The 19,696-nt window shown below is 35.6% G+C and overlaps 2 protein-coding genes and 1 long non-coding RNA gene across 4 annotated transcripts; 2 read left to right on the top strand and 1 right to left on the bottom strand.

Annotated features, from left to right (window-relative positions):
• Positions 1 to 947: 947 nt before the first annotated feature.
• Positions 948 to 3,414, bottom strand: LOC127971819 (uncharacterized). Of its 2 annotated transcripts, XR_008156924.1 has the most exons (5): positions 3,211 to 3,414; positions 2,880 to 2,938; positions 2,726 to 2,791; positions 1,907 to 2,043; positions 949 to 1,791 (listed from the first exon to the last, which is right to left on the bottom strand). It is a non-coding gene; the product is annotated as an uncharacterized LOC127971819 (long non-coding RNA). The 2 variants fall into 2 exon arrangements; XR_008156923.1 differs by having other exon boundaries at positions 948 to 2,043.
• Positions 3,415 to 4,024: 610 nt separating this feature from the next.
• LOC127971772 (uncharacterized) lies at positions 4,025 to 10,582 on the top strand. Its single transcript, XM_052574997.1, has 8 exons — positions 4,025 to 4,342; positions 4,692 to 4,751; positions 6,013 to 6,099; positions 6,187 to 6,228; positions 6,662 to 6,688; positions 7,859 to 8,098; positions 9,466 to 9,567; positions 9,645 to 10,582. Exons 2-8 carry the CDS (start codon positions 4,709 to 4,711, stop codon positions 9,728 to 9,730), a joined length of 627 nt encoding a protein of 208 aa, XP_052430957.1. The 5' UTR covers positions 4,025 to 4,342; positions 4,692 to 4,708; the 3' UTR covers positions 9,731 to 10,582.
• A 2,779-nt stretch (positions 10,583 to 13,361) lies between these two features.
• Positions 13,362 to 17,019, top strand: arl3l2 (ADP ribosylation factor like GTPase 3, like 2). The gene is made up of 6 exons (XM_052575292.1): positions 13,362 to 13,379; positions 14,611 to 14,737; positions 15,293 to 15,378; positions 16,164 to 16,238; positions 16,609 to 16,794; positions 16,972 to 17,019. Exons 1-6 carry the CDS (start codon positions 13,362 to 13,364, stop codon positions 17,017 to 17,019), a joined length of 540 nt encoding a protein of 179 aa, XP_052431252.1.
• Positions 17,020 to 19,696: the final 2,677 nt, after the last annotated feature.

The raw sequence follows: 19,696 nt of genomic DNA, 5'->3' as shown, positions 1-19,696 counted from the left end.
TATTAACGATATATGTAACCAAATGTGTATTCATATAGATGTTCATCATTCTATAAAATAAAATAATTTTCATCCACATATCCGCTCACCTGGTACGAGCTCGAGCGCATCTTGAACACGCGACTCTTGCTGAGTTTTATATGTAAGGATGCTCCTCTGGCCAGCCGAGAGAAGCTTTGGCTTAGACCTCTAATCGCCACCATAATGCCTGAAGTCAAGAACACTAGAGACCGCGTGCGTTTAACCTGCGCGACACGCGCTCGTGTGCGTTTAAGCGCTTCATTTTCAAACAGGTGAACTTAGAATCAGCTGACGCGCATGCGCGCACCGCTTTAAGGACATTTTTATTATTATTATTAAATTGCACTACATAATTAAATTAAATTAAATTAAATTAAATTAAATTAAATTAAATTAAATTAAATTAAATTAAATTAAATTAAATTAAATTAAATTAAATTAAATTAAATTTTGGATCAAAACTATAAAGTTCACATCTCCCCCTACTGGCTTCAGAAAGCTCTTTCGGTTGCTAAATCCAAGTATCCCAGAGTGCAGTCTGGACGATGGGGCGGGGCGACACGTTGGGGCGGAGCGACACGTATCGCCCCGCCCACCTCAGCGGTTATTGATTTATGATTAAGATGAGCTTATTGGTGAGTGACGATTTTACAGCTTATTGGTATAGAGAATTATGACGCTATTAGCAGGATTGTAATGCGGAAGTAGACACTCAGATGAATAAACTTTTAATATAAATTAAAAAGTGAATATAAATGTTGTGTTTTTGCATTTATTGTTGCATTTCCACAACATCCCGTATAAATACAAAGAGTTTTGGATTACGACGAACTGAATAGAAATAAATGGTCTACTCCCTCAATGGCTGTAGTGTAGACGCTACCTCGGCATTACTCGCTGGTTTGAAAATGACACGGCAATATTATGCGAAGTATGGTTATGTAGATAGTCATGGAGTACCTTGATTTATATATTCAAATTATATATACATACATATATATATATGTGTGTGTGTGTGTGTGTGTGTGTGTGTGTAACAAATTGTCACCAGTCTCTGAACGTCACCAATAATATTGTGAACATTCCCTTGGCCCCTACGAAAATTTACCATGGTTCTGCTACAGTAACTATAGTAAAACTATGGTGTTTTTATAATTACAGCTCACAGTAATTAATATGCCAACAAATATTTTTACTACAATAAATCCATGGTTACTTTTTGCAAGGAAAAAACACTTGTTACTTTCTGTTATTTGTTTTCTGAACTGCACTACTGAAAACCTCATTAATCCTCACAATCCTGTCACAACTAAATTAAGAATCCATTATGAGCAATGCATAGCAAATGATGTTATCATCAAATATGAGAAACCTTAAAGAATGATAGACTGATGTAAATGACTGAAACCTGTTGTCATGCACGTGTTTTTCATAGCTTTTTTATTAAAACATTATACACTGCAAAGTTTAACTTTAAATGACATCAATTAATACATCAAAACCAGTTGATCTCAGTCCATTCTCTATTTCCCCTCAATGAATTTAACACACAAATGTGTTTCATGCCGAAAAAAAAAAAAAAAAACAGTCCTTGGAACAAAATCCTGTGTAAACAAAAGCTCAGAAGATCACCACGCCGGTCTCTTCCCTGTACCCTGGTGGGTTAAACTTGAAAAGGGCTCTGCACTGCAAGCAGTCCCTGATGCTGTATATCCGTCTGAACTCGTTACGGTCAGGAGACAGGAGGACAATTCTTCCAGTTGGCCACAACTTATAGTGTAAAGACAAAATACATGAAAGATAATAATAATAATACAAAAAAAGTTTAACAGCCTTCTACTACAAAATTCAATTGGAGAATGAGCATTAAACGGGGAAATCTTACTCTCTAGCCAGGCAAACTGTGCCGCTTTCCGAAAAACTTCGGAGCACATCCCTAAACCATCTGCAAACCAGAGAAAGTGTCAGATATGCAGAGTCACCCGCCGACAAAATAACTTCCCTGAGGATTTCCAGTGGAAGCTGTTGAATCAAAAACATACATAGATTTATTTATACATGTATATAAAAGTTATTAAACATTATATAAACACTGAATACAGACAACCTTGCTTTAAAACTCTCATTAAAAACTATAGATTGTTGTCACAACTGCATACTCATTCTTTTATAATAACACTAATAAAATGTTAATATATACAGTACTGTGCAGAAGTATTTGGCATGTTAGTATTTTCACATTGAAAAAAAAATGTCTGTTTTAAGACAATTATTTATATCTTTTGCTGTTGTGTGTCAGTAGGATATATTAGTTTACATTTCCACACATTCATTTTTGCCATTAATTGTAATAATCCAGTGAGATATTTGTATATATTTGTATGCATGATCCACATGAAGATCTTTTACATTGAATATAAATATTTCTGTCTTATATGGTGAACTAAATCCACATTAGATCGCAAACAGAAGTTATTTAAAAAACTCGCTGAAAATGAATTAAGCTGAAATGTTTTTAAATGTCTTTGATGCTGATGTTAACTGATAGCTATATATTAAATAATCCACAGTGCTGACCAATATAGTACTTGTACATAATACCAATTTCACATCTGAACAACTATGTAGCTGTAATAACTAAAATACCTCTGCATGTACACACATGTAATTATTAGTTCTTAATGAATGTATGTGCACAAATAACCTGCTTTGCTGGACTCTGCCTGAAGACATGGTGAATGGTGAAGTTCCTCCCCTCAGTGGTTGAGCTCTAAAAGAACAAATGTCAAGAGGTAGGTATATTGCTAGATATAGTACAGAGTAATGTTTCATGAAGCAACATTCAAACAGCTACATACATTTGCGGAGTAAAGCTGTCCAGGAGAACAGAACACCACCACCTCCTGATCATGTCATCCTGAAAAATAGTAATAATAATAATATACACACAAAAATCATGCATGTCTGTTCAAATAACTTGACAAATGTGATGCCATACCTCTGTAAAATCGAACCTATGAACTAAAGCTATGTACAGAGTGTACTGTTACAATCCACAAAGAACAATAAAATGAGCAATTTATAACAATTATTAACAATAATTATTCAAATTGAACGTACCATAGATAAATAAATGATCGAACATCGCATTTCATATTATAAGATATTTACACAACCACTTTTACTCACCTCAAGCAATCAACGGAATAGCGTTATAACTCTGCTGCTGTAGTTGCCACCGTTCTGTTTGTTTCAACGCAAACTGCCCCCTGCTGGCTCGGAGGAAAATGTCAAAGGCGGGGAAAACAAATATGGGCGGGGCGACACGTGTCGCTCCGCCTCGAAGTGTCGCCCCGCCCCATCGTCCAGACTGCACTCTGGGGTTACTCGCTAAATCAGAATAAATGTGATTTAATTATCTTCTTTTTCTTTTTAATTATTTTTTTTTTTTATGTAGGATCTTTACATAGGCATATTTTTCCAGTGCTTGCTAAAAAAAAAATCTTGTTGTAAAAGCTTTTTCTTTTTAAAATTAGTTGCTCAGATCATGGTATTTATATGCAACTTGGTTTTTAACTTGGTAAAACAAAGTTCCTCTATGAGGTGTTATTTTGTGCTTAACATATTAAGGGTATATTGTGGTGATTAAAATGTGTTCTTTGGCATGCTTGCTCGATTTACATTATGCACATAAAAACAAACATAAAACGATTTACATAAAAACAAACAAACAAATTATTCAGTGCAGTTAATAGTATGGCAATGTTTAATGTCTTAAGTGTGGTTTGATGGTTTACTTATGCCATCTGATTATACCCTTTGAATCAGGTTTGTTTTCTTAAAAAAGAAGTAAAAAAAATAATAAAAAGTTTAAGCAAAATGTTTTATGTATTATTTCCAGAAAATATGTTGACACTGAATATAAATGCATAGCATATCTTTTTTATTATTATTATTAGAATACACAACATACATTTCATCCATGGAGTAAATATACATATATAAATTCTATTATAGCTTTAATTTTATTACAAACGGTATTGAAACAAACTAAATTTACATGTCAAATGAAACACAGATATCCATACAATTCATGTATTCAACAGTTTTCCACGTTTCCTCTGTGCATCACTGTAAGCAAAGCAGTCAGCTGTATATAGAAATATATTCCTGTGCCCGCAGGTTCCAGAGAAGATTTGCATGATTATCAGTGTATATATCTGTGTGTGAATATGTCTATGAACAGAGCTCTCTTGTCAGAGACACTCACTCCTGACGCCTTACACTATCACATCTGAAACATACAGCCTTAAAAAAGCAGGTAAAAGGCTTTCTAAATATATTTGATCTGCCTATTAATCATCTTTCAATTCATAAAATTATTCTTCGTTTTAAAAACAATTTAAAGAAAAGTAAATAAAGACTATTTGAGTATGTTTTGCAGGAAAATACTATATTCTAATATACTAAATACTACTATAAAAAAAAAAAAATCACATTTGATTCAGTACTTGCCTTGATTGATTGTAAAATTAGTAGCAATTCCTGAGTTAAAATTGTTAAAATATGTTATAATTTAAGTGGGGAAAAACTAAGAGCAAATGTCAAGTAAAATAAAACTCCTCTGTGTCTTTATGTTGTGTTTTTGAATCATCTTCCGCTGACGTCAGGACGCGCGATCACGAGAATGTTTAGCAGAGCGCTGTTTATCATCGTCTGTCTTCGTCTCTGTGAGTTTATATGAATTTATTTATTTATTGACCGTTTTCATTTTATTTTTGTGAAAGTTTTAGTAATTTTGTTGTGTTTTGAAAAAAACAAAAAAAAAATAGAAGTGCCTTGGCAACTAACTGTACTAAAACAAGCTTCAGTTTTGTATATTATTTGTATAATATTTTATTTCAGTTAATGTTTATTTTATTTCAAGCAATGAATATGAATTTAATGGTTTTAATTTCGGTTATGGTTAACAATAATGACAATTGAGAGGGGTTAACAGTTCACTTACAAAAGGATGTCAGTTTAAAGTTATTTTTTTATATTTTTAACCATGTTTGAACCATGAACATTATTAAATAAATATGAAACAAATTGATTAATTGTAATGCACATTCACAGAAATCACTCACTTGTTTTATAATGTCACTATACCTAGAGGATGATATTGTCAGGATCTTGGCAAGGGAGGAACTCAGGTGCAGACAGGAATCGGGTACACACAGGATTTATTTGACAAAAAGGGAAAACAAAAACCCACGAGGGGGAAAACACTGACTAGGAAAATGACTAAATAACAAAATAAGACTGGGCAGACAAGATAAAGACACTTAACACTAACTATAAACAAACACTCACGGTATTACAAAGACTTCTTCAGGGATGACAATCACAAATCACAAATGTGGAACAGTTAGATGAAACAGTCACAAATCACAGATTACAAATCTCAATCACAGGTGAGGAACACACACAAATCACATCAGAGGTACAATGAACCGACGCAAGACAGAGCACACTAGGAAAGCTAAATAGGGGGAACAATCAAGACACGACAGGTGGCACAGATGGGACAATCAAGACACGACTAGGTTAACAAGGGGGGCGGGGCAAGGGAACGAGACAACACAAGCACATGGCCCAAAGGCAAGGCCATGTGCTTGTACACAAAACACGGGTCTGTCATGATCCTGCCTCAAGACTAGGAAAAATCAAGGACACGAGGGCAGAATCATGACAGATATCACAAATGAAAGTGGCTTGGCATAATCAGGATATTGTCAGAAACTGTTATTTTTTTTAGTTTAGAATAAAATACAAGCAGGGAAAGATAATCAAGAAACATCTGGAAATAAATGTTCAGTTCCTTAGGTCAGAAATGGAAGTTCAACCCTATGTTTACATGCAATAAAAGAAAACGTGATTGCCATTTTTACAGTGTGAGGTTAATATTTTATCTGCAGTAATATATTGTATTGTCTTTTTCTCTCTCAGTAGGTGCAGGCATTGGACAAGATAAACTGTGTAAACCAGTTGAATGTTTTAACTGTTCTCAACCTATAGGAATAAATACATCACAAGGTAGAGTCTAGGCAGAGAAAAATTTATTTTACATTTGACTTTTTACATTCGAAATAACCTGATTATATGTTTTTGTTCTATCTCAAGCATGTCCACTGTGCCAGAACACATCAAAAAACTGCAACGACGGTCAGTTACATTTTGGTTTTTGATTCTGTATTTAAACTGTATTCAAATGCTCATTTCATTTCATCGTTGTTGTACAAACATTAGTGGAAAAATTCACTAGTTTAGGAGAAAGAAAAGTTGTGTAATCAATGGCAAATAATATGAAATACAAAAATAAATTATGACTTTTTACTCACACTTCTGAGATGTAAACACAGAAAAAAAGAATAGCAACATATTGTGAAAACTCAGAATTGCAGGGGGGAAAGTCTGAATTGTGAGATAAAGAGTAGTAATCACTTTATTTGTATTTATTTATTTTTATCCTGTGGTGAAAAAAAGCTTCCATACTAATCAGAAATGTCTGATAGTATAAAAAATACAAAATCTATAATGACTGAAATAATTGTTTTTGAGAATGTATTAAATCTGTTTTCATTCTCCTTTTCCCCAGATTTTCTGTCAAATTGCACGATAAAAGGTATAAGTACTGTGCATTATTGCCTGAAACACTGATCAAATCAATGCTACCAGAGATACTGCAGTGCAGGGGCGTAGCCCAGGGACAGAAATATATATATATATATATATATATATATATATATATATATATATATATATATATATAAATAACATTACATTATAATATAATAAAAGACATTATAATATAACATTTCTGTATATAGCCTACCAGTCAACTTTTTATGTTTTTAAAGAAGTCTCTTCTGCTCACCAAGCCTGCATTTATTTGATCCAAAGTACAGCAAAAGCAGTAATATTGTGAAATATTTTTACTATTTGAAATAACTATTTTCTATTTGAATATATTTTAAAATGTAATTTATTCCTGCTATCACAGGTGAATTTTCTGCATTATTACTCCAGTCTTGAGTGTCACATCCTTAAGAAATCAAATCAGTCTAATATGCTGATTTCCTGATTATCAATATTTAAAACAAACTTAAATTTGTCTCTAATTTCTAGCTTTTAATTTGCTTAAAAATCTATAACTGCTGGACAATAACAAATAATATTGACTTGTTTATATACTACAAACACTTTTTTTATCACATAATAAGGCAGAATAGTTTCTATACTGTAATAAATCTATGCTAATTAGCACTGCATTGTTCATACTTTATTTATCACCTGCTGAAGATGACTTGAAAAAACATATATTGTCACAATCTTATGTTTAATGTCTTTGTGTTTCCAAAAGTTTCAGTTTTTCTGTGTAAGCAACTGTTTTCATACAGCAATAGCTGGACTTTTTTGTCCATATTAGGAGTTTCCTGGTATGACTTTATGTGCGAGAGTGCCCCTGGCTTCGAGTATGAATGAAGTTGAAAGTTCTGAAGTACATCTCGCCTTATTCTGGGTCTGAATAAAATATCAGGTCACGCGCCAACTATCCTGTCCCTTTGAATTTAAATCTATATTTATTCACACCACCTCTTGAAAAGCTCTATGCAAACACATTTGACTGAAAAAGTGCGGGGGACGAATTTCTTCCCCCGTGTCCCCTGCTTCTCTACGCCCCCGTTGTAGTGATTAACCCACAAGAGGAAAATGACTTCATCTGTTAGATATCATTCGTAAACACATGAAATGTGTAGTATGATGACCTTTGACCCTTTGCTCTCCTTCCCAGATTTTAATGTGAACGTAAACACCTCTTCCACCAAAGTCAAAGAGGGTGAGATCGTGACTGTTAACTGCACCCATGATGTTCCCCATGGCTCCATCAGCTGGCTAAAGAACAATGAATTACAGGAAAATGAAGATAATGAAATATTCCAAATCAAGTACATTCTAAAAACCTCAGTGATCAGCTGCCAGGTTAAAAGCATTTGTGGGAACTACAACTCTACTATAACAATTGAAGTACAAGGTGACTGTACTGCTCATTATTCCTGACTGATTCTTTCGGTGAAAGAATTAGAATATCGTGGAAAAGTTCTTTATTTTTGTAATTTAATTTAAAAAAGCAAACGTTCTTATATTCTATATTCATTGGACACAGACTGAAATTTTTCAAGAGTTTTTTGTTTTAATTCTGATGGTTATGACTTACAGCTTAGGAAAATAAAAAAAATAAGTATTTCATAAAATTTGAATATTTTCTCAAAGATCAATCAAAAAAATTTTTACAAAACAGAAATGTTCAAGATCTCCAAAGCAGTTTCAATAATGAACTCAATACTTTGTTGGAGTTCCTTTTGTATGAATTACTGCTTCAGTGTGGCGTAGCATGGAGGGATTCGGCTTGGCACTGCTGAGTCGTTATTGAAGCCCAGGTTGCTATGATAGTGGCCTTCAGCTCATCTGCGTTGTTTGTCAGATGTTACTTAACTTCCTCTTCACAATACCCCATAGATTCTCTGTGAGGTTCAGGTCAGGTGAGTTGGCTGGCCAATCAAGCACAGTAATATCATGGTCAGCAGAGCACTTGGAAGTGGTTTTGGCTCTGTGGGCAGGTGTTAAAGTTCTGCTGGAAAAGTAAATTAGCATCTCCATAAAGTTTGTCAGCAGATGGAAGCATAAAGTGCTCCAAAATCTCCTGGAAGATGGCTGCATTGACTTTGGACTTGATAAAACACAATGGACCAACACCAGTAGACGTCAAAGCACCCAAATCATCACTGACTTCAGAAACTTCACACTGGACTTTGGATTCTGCGCCTCTCCAGTCTTCCTCCAGACTCCAGACCTTGATTTCTAAATGAAATGCTAAATTAACTTTCATCTGAAAAGAGGACTGTGGACCACTGAGCAAGAGTTTCTCCTTAGCCCAGGTTAAATGCAGTGTGGTGACTCTTGATGTGCTGACTCCGGGTTCAGTCCACTCCTTGTGAAGCTCTCCCAAGTTCTTGAATCTGCTCTTCATGACAATCTTCCCTGTGAAGTCAGTAGTCTTTCCTATAATTGTCGTTGCATGGTCTAAACTCGCCCAAGAAGTAATCATTACTTATACTCAAAATTAATCATTATATAATATTCAAATTCTTTTTACATACTGAATTTGTAAGTCATAACCATCAAAAAAAAAAAAAAATCTTGTAATATTTCAGTTTGTGTGCCATGTATCTAGAATATAAGAAAGTTTGCTTTTTAAATTAAATAAAAAAAATAAAGACCTTTTCCCTTAATATAATTTAGATGCACCTGTGCATAATTTTGCATGCAACCATTAAAATATAATGCATGGATGGATAGATAGTATTTCTCATGTCCCTCTTGTTTCTTTTCTGCTGTCAGCTGGTAATGTTTTGGTGGTTTTACTGATTTGTGTCGGAGCAGCAGCTGCTCTCCTCATGCTGTTTGCAATAGTCATGAAGATCGCACTCAAGAGAGGACAAGGTACATTTATAACCTTCTGCAATTAAACAGATGCATGTTATCCTGTATTTCATGGCATCCATCTCTCTCTTTCTCAGCTCAGAGTCAGGCCAGAAAGAGACAAAGGCAGCAGAACCTGGAGAACATCCACAGCTCTGTGAACACGGTCACCAGCTACTACTGAGAGAGAGCGCTTCTGCAGCTGAAGCTCCTGATTCAGAGACCTTTCAGTTCTACACTCCAAAAATATTTAGACCTAAATTTAGGATTTGTGTTTCTGAATTGCATATATAATTTCCATCCATTTGGAATACGCAATTTTAACATAAACTAAAAATTGAGCTTTTAATATGAAACTCTATTAACTTTATATGCAATTCACATCAATTTTGCTCACACATTATTATTATTAAAGGATTTGGAGTGAAGCTGAATCGCTTGATACATGGCATGTTTTTTGACTTGTTAGGTCATCCTAAAAGCACATGCAGAAATGAACAATGTGAAATACAGTGGTCATAATCAGTAAACGAAAGAAGATTTGTTTTTGGACCGTTTTGTGAGCATCACTTTACAATAAGGTTACAATTGTTAATATTATATTAGTTAACATAAACGAACATGGAAAAATTCTTCTAAAGTATTTATTAGTCTTATATTTACTAATACATTATTAACATTAACAAAAGTTATCTATTCATGGACCAGAGCTACCTGAACAATGAATGGTTAACAAAGATTAATAAATACTTTAATAATGTCTTGCTCATTGTTAGTTAATGTTAGTTAATGTACTAATATTGTTAACAAATTCAATCCTTATTGTAAAATGTTACCTTGTTTTCTTGCTCTACAACTCATAAAATTAGTTTCTCTTCCATCTTATTATTATTATAATTTTGTTTTATTGCACATTCTACATTGTAAATTTCTTGTATTTTTACCATTCCAAAGAGGTGAGTCAATTCATGCACTTATGCACTATTCTATGAAGTTTTGTTGTATAAAACACACTGAAAATTCCACAAATACACAAATACACGTCACTCAAATGTCATCTTTAATTACCGGTACATTTAAAGTAAGGAGAGGCTATCAGACAAGATCTGCAAATAGATGGGCAAAGTGCAATATATATATATATAGTATAGTTCAATATTTGGGACACAACTCCTGGTACTGTGTTCGACTATACTGTCAAGTTTTCCATTTCCATTAAAATCTAACATGTACACAAACATGTTTGCAGTGTGAATCCTTTTTCAGCAGGGTTTTTTTTTTTTTTTTGCTGCCATATTTTCAGAACGAGAGGAGCAATTCTTTTCTGTTGAACAGAAGAGAAATCACATGGGATTTCTTTAAGATCTTAATTGTTTCTTCTAGAAAGCAATGAGATTAAATTGAGAGCAAACTGAGAATCTTGTTTACAGTATTGCTTTTGCTGGCTTTTCTCCTGAGAGAAAGACTCCAATAATCTCACATCTCGGCAATATTGCAAACTGTTCTCAGATTTGTCAAGATACTAAAATCTGCATTAAAAAGTAAAAAAAAAAAATAGCCTAAAAAACACCTAAAAATCAAAATTTTTCATCAAACTATCTTAAATCATCTTGTTGTTCCTCCATGCCTCACTGTGGCGAGTGGGGCGGGGCCGAGAGGCGTGGGAACGAGGAGTGAGGCCAGGTGTAGTGATTGGAGATGAGCTGCACCTGCGCCCCACCGCCAGTATCGAGTCCCACGTAGGAGATGGAAGGATATAAAATTGGAGCGATGACCGTGAAGGACGAGAGAGGACCAGGCCTGGGACATTATTTTATGTGTTTGCTTTTTATTTGTGCGCGTCAGTCGCCGTGAGGGGCTGACGCGCTGTTTTGTGTTTATTTTTGGCATTAAAGTCTTCATTTGATTGTGCGCCGGTTCCCGCCTCCTTCTTCCCGATGTATGTGGAGTTTCATATTATTACACTCACCTTCTGAAATGCATCGATTTTCACAAAGCTCATCGGTCTAAAAAGCGAGGTGTGCTGTGATTGGCCAGCTATCCAGTGCATTGTGATTGGCTGAACACCCCAAACTTGTGATGGAAATGTTATGCCCCTTAACAGATTGTGATGTCCTTTCATTTTATTAAACCTAAAACCCATTATAAACATTATATAATCATGATTTCTAGTCTTGTTTTCTTTTGGAAGGTCAAACAAAGTAGTTTAATTCTTTCAACGAAACAGCACCACACACCGCGGCCTTGAGTGGGCGGATTCTACGAAGGAAGGAGCTTGCTGCAACCACATGTGTCGACCCCGGGCTGGACTCCACTTCATCTACAGTGAAAGACGATCCGGCAAAGTTGATGTATCAGATCCTGGTATGAAGAAGCGGATATCATCCTCTTTTGGAAGGCCAAACAATGTAGTTTCACTTTCAGAATGAAACACACAGCGTCTATACGAAATGGCAGCAACGGCAACAACAATACTACAATGAGAATAAAAGGTACACCTTCTTTCTTTGAGTGAACATCTGGGCGGTGTTATGCAAATCTTCCCACATAGTGATGTAGATATGTGGGGGTGTGTAATATGTGTGTGAACTAGACGTTTTAGGGGGGTGTGGCCGAGTCTTAACTTTTATACACAACAATAATCCGCATTACTCCAGTCCATCAATTATTTCAACTATTCCATCAACATCCTGTGAAGCAAAAAGCTGTGTTTGTAAGAAACAAATCCAGCATTAGGACCTTTAAACTGTCACTTCTGAGTTCATATCCAAATTAATGCTTCCTTCATCCCATTATTTGTTTAGAATTTATTTTAGGCTGTTTTCACCTGTGCTTGATCTGTGCATATTTCTCTCCTGATTCAGACGAAACATATTGTGGCGAGTGGGGCGGGGCCGAGAGGCGTGGGAACGAGGAGTGAGGCCAGGTGTAGTGATTGAAGATGAGCTGCACCTGCGCCCCACCGCCGGTATCGAGTCCCATGTAGGAGATGGAAGGATATAAAACTGGAGCGACGACCGTGAAGGACGAGAGAGGACCAGGCCTGGGACATTATTTTATGTGTTTGCTATTTATTTGCGCGCACCAGTCGTCCGCGAGGGGCTGGTGCGCTGTATTGTGTTTATTTTGAATATTAAAATTATGTTTTGATTGTGCTCCGGTTCCCGCCTCCTTCTTCCCGATGAATATGGAGATTTGTATATCGTTACACATATTTTTTGGATAGGGGACTATAGCTGGAAGCAACAGTTTGAAGGTAAAAATGTCATGATGGATTTGTTTCTTACAAACACGCAACTTTTCACATCACAAGATGTTAATTGTTGGACTGGAGGGGTATGGATTACTTGTGAATTATTGTGGTGCTTTTATCAGCTGTAAGGACTCTCATTCTGATGGCAGAGGAGGTGAGCAAGTGATGTAATGCTAAATTTCTAATTTCTCATTAAATAATGTCTCAAAACTCATCTACTTTAACCCTGAAGTGACAGTACTGGTTAGCAGGGTTAGTAAGTCGCTGTGATTCCCCTCAGCACCTACAGCTAGAGATAATTCTGCTAAAGTCTCAGTGGGGGTGGTGAGGAGAGAGACACTAATTCAGTCTTTCCTAATCCTCCATTCTGCAAATGTTCTACACTCATTGACAGAGTCCAATACAACACAAGTTAACAATTTTAGCTCTCTATCACACTCACAAACCCCTGAATATGGGAGAGGGATTGTCAGCACAGTGGTAATCGTGATTTAAATAAACATCCATAACCCTGCGGGGACAACGGGAGAATATAAGCAACCAGGACAGGACAGAAGTCAAGATGGGTGATGCTCCAAAGGTACGTTTGTCGCTTCCTCTGTGTTGGTATCCCTGCCCAGTTCATTTGTGATCAGAAAACCCAGAATAAACTATTCAATAATTGTCTTTGCTAGATACAGTCATTTACACATTCATTTAATGGACATGCAATTTTGAATTGGATTTAGCGTCTGCCAAATACGTACACGTAGTATGTTCAGTAATCTGGATAAATGATGTACGCTTTAGGTGTGAGTTAGTCTGGGATGATTAGTATTGTCTTACAGAAAGAAAGGGGTCCAAGCAATCAGAGATAGGTCACGTGACCCAGATAAATCTCATTTCTATAAGCCTTAACTACATGAATGGGGCCTGGCAGACTGATCTGTGCATTACCCTGAGAAACTGCTTCTGATAACCGTGCAATAGTCAACAATTCGACTGCTTACTTAAACTGCAGCATTCTTAAATACATGCTTCATGTCCTCAAGAGAAAGCACCATTAGCTTAATCTGTTCACCTATGAATAATGTGCTTGAGAAAATGCTCCTGCATGCTAGTTTCCTTAGTATTGTGTTATTTTTATTAGGCAATTTGGCATTTGATTTAAAATTTTGATCAATAATCATTATTATTACTCGTTTGGGGGCTAGGGATTTAAATCAAGTGTAATTTTAGTATAATTAAGACACTTCTTAGTTTGTATTAATATATAGTTAAACTCATATATTTTTAATTCTAACTTTTGTTCAGGTTTTAGTTAATTTGTTGTCATTTTTTTATTTTTTGACTACAAAGCATTTATCAATTTTATTTTTATTTTTAATAAACTTTACAAAAATGATAAATGAAAAACGGCTAGCTGAAATAAAACTTTTTTTTTTACAAGTTAAATATTGTTTATGTTATTTCAATAGAGTAATAACCCTAAAATATACTTCTAAATAAATAATTAATCAAACCACTCTTTTATACGTAATTGACTTACATTTCAAAAAGCGTTCCTAATAAGTAGCAACATAAGTTCCATTAATAAACCATGGTGCATGGTGCAATGAAAAGATAACCGATCAGTTTAAACCTTGAATCCAATGTAATTTGCTTTGAATAAACGTGAATGTAAGAATGTTTCTGAAACATTAGAAATGGTTAACGGTAAAAACCACATTTAATCAGGTTCAAAACATTTCCTGTTGTTGTTGGCAAAAAGTAAACATTTGAACAATGTAAACTCAGTATGCTTGAATAATGGTAGTGTTTGTGCTGTTTAGGGTTTGCTCTCTGTGATGCAGAAGCTGAAGGGAACCACAGAGCTGGTGCTCAGGATAGTTCTGGTGGATCTGGACAACGCTGGGAAAAACCACACTGCTCAAGTGAACACCATCACACCAACACAAATGAGTCTAAACAAAACCAGCCCTGCTGAAATCCAGCTGCAGCTTATCCTTACCAAGAACTAGTCACTTAGACAAGAAGAAACCATCTGACTGGCATGAAGTTTTGAAACTACAGTATCCGAACTGAAATAGTGCCTCATAAGTTAGTGATTCAGAACACATCTTTAAAAATAAAGTTACAAAAGGGGACTTTTTTTTTTATGTGATCATTGGTTATTTCCTAAAGCAATATTATGTGGTTACACTTTAAGGTGTCCTTGTTACACGTTACATGTAAGTACATATTATAATAACAATAAATTATGCATAATAACATGCAAGTAACCCTAAACTGAACCCTAATTCTGACCCTAACCATATAGTAATTACATGTACAGGTAGTTCATTAATATTGCTCAGTACTTATATAATCACACTGTATAGGACACCTTAAAATAAGATGTAAGCCAATTTTTTATTTAGATATTAGTATGTGATTAAAGTATAAGTGTTACCAAATCACATATCGATTTGCAAATTACGCCAGATATTTTTGGGTGATATTGACCAATCCAGCACTTTAACATCAAAAGCATGGCCTCTCATGGAATGAAACTGAACGTGTGGGACATCGGCAGACAAAGAAAGATCCGTCCTTTTTTCGTCCCCGGCCGAATACCGAATCCACTGTTTAAGATTCGGCCGAAACCGAATACCGAATCCTACTCGCATCCTTATTCCATGAACACAGTAAAACACATTAATGAAGTAAACAACGTCCACAGCAATGTATTTTTCATTTTATTTCATTTTAACTGTAAAAAAAGAAAAAGAAAAAAAAGAATAGGCAACATTATGCCAGGATGACAAGTGAGAAAAACTTTTTTGACAATTACCAAGCTTAGCTATGCTTACCCAAGTAAACAACCAAAACCTTTCAAAAAAAAGTGCGGCAATGCAAAGAAAAGTTTTATTTTTTATTTTTTTTTATTTTTTTTTTATCAGAATATGTTTGGTGACTTAACTGAAATTAATGTAATTGAACATTAACTCAATAAACGTTTAGCAGGCTGTTTAGTTTTTGTTTATAACAGTAGGATAGGCTACGATTAGAACAGTAGCCAAATATTACGAAAAATATTACGTAAGATCACGCACATCTCCTGCATCATAATTAAATTAACGTAAAACCTCTAATCTTTCACATGAAATGAGTTTCATTTAAAAAAAAACAAGACGCTCTGCATTAACAGGTGAGAGCCGGTTGCGAGTGTGGGAACGAATGTTCCCCGAGCCTAGGGTTTGGTTCAGTGAAAAAAAAACCTAAGGTTTGGCCGAAACCGAAACCCGTCAAAAAGCCCAGTATTCGGCCGAATCCGAATCCTGGATTCGGTGCATCCCGACTGCATACACAATATGTCAACTGTCACTATTTGCTAATAAACAAGAGATGCTTGTTGGTTCATCTGCAGGTTTATGTCATAGACAGCACCGACAAGAAGCGGTTTGAGGAAACAGGTTTGGTAAGGCCAGAAATCATATGCAAATACAATTCCCAGAATCTTCCCACAGAACAAAGGTCATTTGTTTGTTACTTGTGTGCTATCAGTGAATTGTGTTCAATTACACAATAAAACATGGAACAACATAGCCTACAGCGGGGTCCAAAAGTCTGACACCTTATTAAAAATTTGCATAAATACATTTATGATGTAATAAGTGTTTCAGTCATGAAATGTTTTAAACAGCTTGGAAACAACAAATCACATAAAGTTACATTTACCTCAGGAAAGTTAATATATTCAAATTCGAAGACAGAATTGGAGGATTTGACTACAGATGTTGAATATTGTGACCTAAATTTGAATGCCGCTGTTACATACATGTCTGTAGGAGCTGCCAGAGCTGATAGACGAGGAAAATCTCGCAGGCGGACCCATCCTCATCTTTGTGAATAAACAGGATCTGGATACGGCGTCTCAGGCCAGCGAGATCGCCGAGGGTTTGAACCTGCACACATACAGAGACCGAGTCTGGCAGATCCAGGCCTGTCCGGCGGTCACAGGAGAGGGTGTGCAGGTGAGGCACTAGCATTACACTTAATGGCTAAATGAAGGTTTGTTCCTACTGACACACTACAGCTAAAACTAGAAATAACATTAATAACTGGTGAGAATATAGTGTTCTAATAATTTTGACCACCAATTACAGCAGTCTGAGGGGTAAAACTGCATCTAAATCTTCCTGTATTTACAGGATGGTATAAATTGGATCTGTAACGACCTCGTCAACAGGACGAAATAACATAATAACACCCTGTGAACTGCACGAGCATGTAACAACACCCATGCGATATCCACGATTTCCATGTAATCAGTACAATAAACTCCAAGAGCTCTTAAGATGTTTGCATATTCCTTTAAATATACTGTTTGTATGTTTGCTTGTAAAACAGTAATTGGTATTATTTTGAAACATTTGCCTTTAGTGTCTCAGTTTTTCATGTCACTAAATTTCACGATTAGCATATACTGAGTGTCTGAACTAGAGACTGACTTTATAAAAGTGGTGATATCAATAGACAGACATCTCTCACAAACAATAACTGCAGACTATTGTGTTTGAGCAGGCCTTTTTTTTTATGAATCATGGTATTACACTGTACTCTCAAACTGGCTGTTGACAGTTAGTGGATCATCAGAAAAGATCTCGCCTCGGTGTCTGTTCTTGTTTTTCTTAGAATAGCAAATTAATAAAAATGAATGAATGCATTTAATAATGTACATATCTTAATACGCCATTTATTTTGCCTTCAAATGGAAAAACAAATCAACTGTTAATTTATTACATATTCACTTGTCTTGTATTCCATGTACATTTAATTTCCCATTTGGAAAGGACTAACAAGAAAGGTCCATTATGGAAAAAATATTGTTGTTACAAATTAAAGTTAAAGGGGGAAAATGAAAGGAAATGCATTTTTTTTTTCTCACCCACATGATGTTGCTCACCTGTATGACTGTTACTCTCAGTGTAAGACAAATAAATGTATTCAAGAAGATCAACCAAATGTGAATTATTTGGCTCAGTGTGTTTCAGGTTTCTTTCTTTCTCACCATCCAGGAGATGGCAGCAGATAAATATGGACTGAACACAGAAATCAGCAGACAAACTGCAACAATTATCTACTTTGCATGAAAATAAAGCTCTCCAGCTGTTGACAGACACTGATAAAAGTATTCAACCCATCAGCCAGAAAATATCTATCTATCTATCTATCTATCTATCTATCTATCTATCTATCTATCTATCTATCTATCTATCTATCTATCTATCTATCCAAATAATTTCCTTCCGTGACTGAAATGATTCAAACATTCAATCAGAAATTTGATGAGAACCCATAAACATACACTTCTGCATCTCATCTCATCTCAGTATAATTGGATGGACACGCTTCATGAGCTGTAATGGCAATAACAGACTCATTATTATGTTATTGTGGAATCTATCAACTCATCTGTGTTGAGTTGGCATGTCAGGCTCTCTTCAAGCTCTCATCCACTCAGCGAGCGTCGCTATGGCAACACCGCCTCCCTCCTCTCTCTCCAGCCTTTCTTCATTTCTTCGTTTCTTTCGTCCTGTCGCATGGAAGCGTACCGTGAGCAGGTTCAGTAATGCAAACAAAAGTGGATTGATCTCCAGAAAGATCAGGCAGGAACACTTTTCTACAGATAAAAACTGACAGCAGTTTTCACTCGACTGGGTGAGTCTCTTTAATTCTGCCTCCTGTCAAACTTTTAGTTAAGAAAGAGCTTCTGAAAACCAGAAAAAGAGACTAATGCTTTGAAATACAGTACATGCTCGTTTTTGACTGAGATATTACATTAGGTCCCCAGTAGTCCAACACTGAATACTAATCAAAATGGACTTTTCCAACCCATTGACTAACTGTCATATGCTGTGAAGTGTTGTGTAGACCTGCCATGCTTCTGATTATACTTTTTTCATCATTGATGATGATAAGAAATATTTCTTGAGCAGCAAATCAGCATATTAGAATGATTTCTGAAGGGTCATGCAACACTAAAGACTAGAGTAATGATGCTTTGATCACAGGAATAAATTACATTTTAAAATCTATTCACATAGAAAACAGTTATTTAAAAACTGTAATAATATTTCAAAATATAGCTGTTTTTACTGTATTTTTTGTCAAATAAATTCAGCTTTGATCACAGGAATAAATTACATTTTAAAATATATTCACATAGAAAACAGTTATTTAAAAAGTGTAATAATATTTCAAAATATTGCTGTTTTTACTGTATTTTTTATCAAATAAATTCAGCTTTGGTGAGCGTAAGAGACATTTGAAAAACTCTCTTCACCTCCACACCAGGTTACCCAGAATTCCCCTCGCCATCATGAGTGGTGGGGCACACCTCAGCTCTGAGGGGTATGTCAGCGGAGAGAAGGTGACCCCGACATTCAGCCCTGGGTTCCCGTCTGAAGATGCGTACACACACGTCCACACTATCCTCATAGTCATCATCTTCTGCATCGTCTGCTTCCTGCTCTTGGTGGCGTTCTTCTACGCCTTCTGCTTCCACTGCACGCTGCAGACGTCTCCCAAAGATGGGCGGCAAACCTCCAGCTGCAGTCTGGACAGAGAGGACGCCACCTTCAGACGCAGCTCCTCCAGCCCCTCGCTGGGAAACACCATCTGAGAAACACTCCAGAGTCCAGACCCTGCCTCTCGAAGAAACCAAATCAGTGCTTGATTTCTTTTCTTCCCTTTTTTATTTATTTTTTTATCCTTCTTTATTTTTGAGGAATACAAACTGCAAAGTAATTAGTATGTCATTTAGACATCATATTTAAAAATAAATAAATATACAAAACTCTGTGCTGTTCAAAATACTTTTATTCGGAAAGCACACATTCAAAACATTTAGCCTATGTTATGAAAGATTTCTAT

The sequence above is a fragment of the Carassius gibelio genome, chromosome B14, assembly GCF_023724105.1.
Source record: "Carassius gibelio isolate Cgi1373 ecotype wild population from Czech Republic chromosome B14, carGib1.2-hapl.c, whole genome shotgun sequence".
Lineage (NCBI taxonomy): Eukaryota > Metazoa > Chordata > Actinopteri > Cypriniformes > Cyprinidae > Carassius > Carassius gibelio.
Note: the sequence above shows the minus strand (reverse complement) of the source record. Positions and strands in the feature narration are given on the sequence as shown.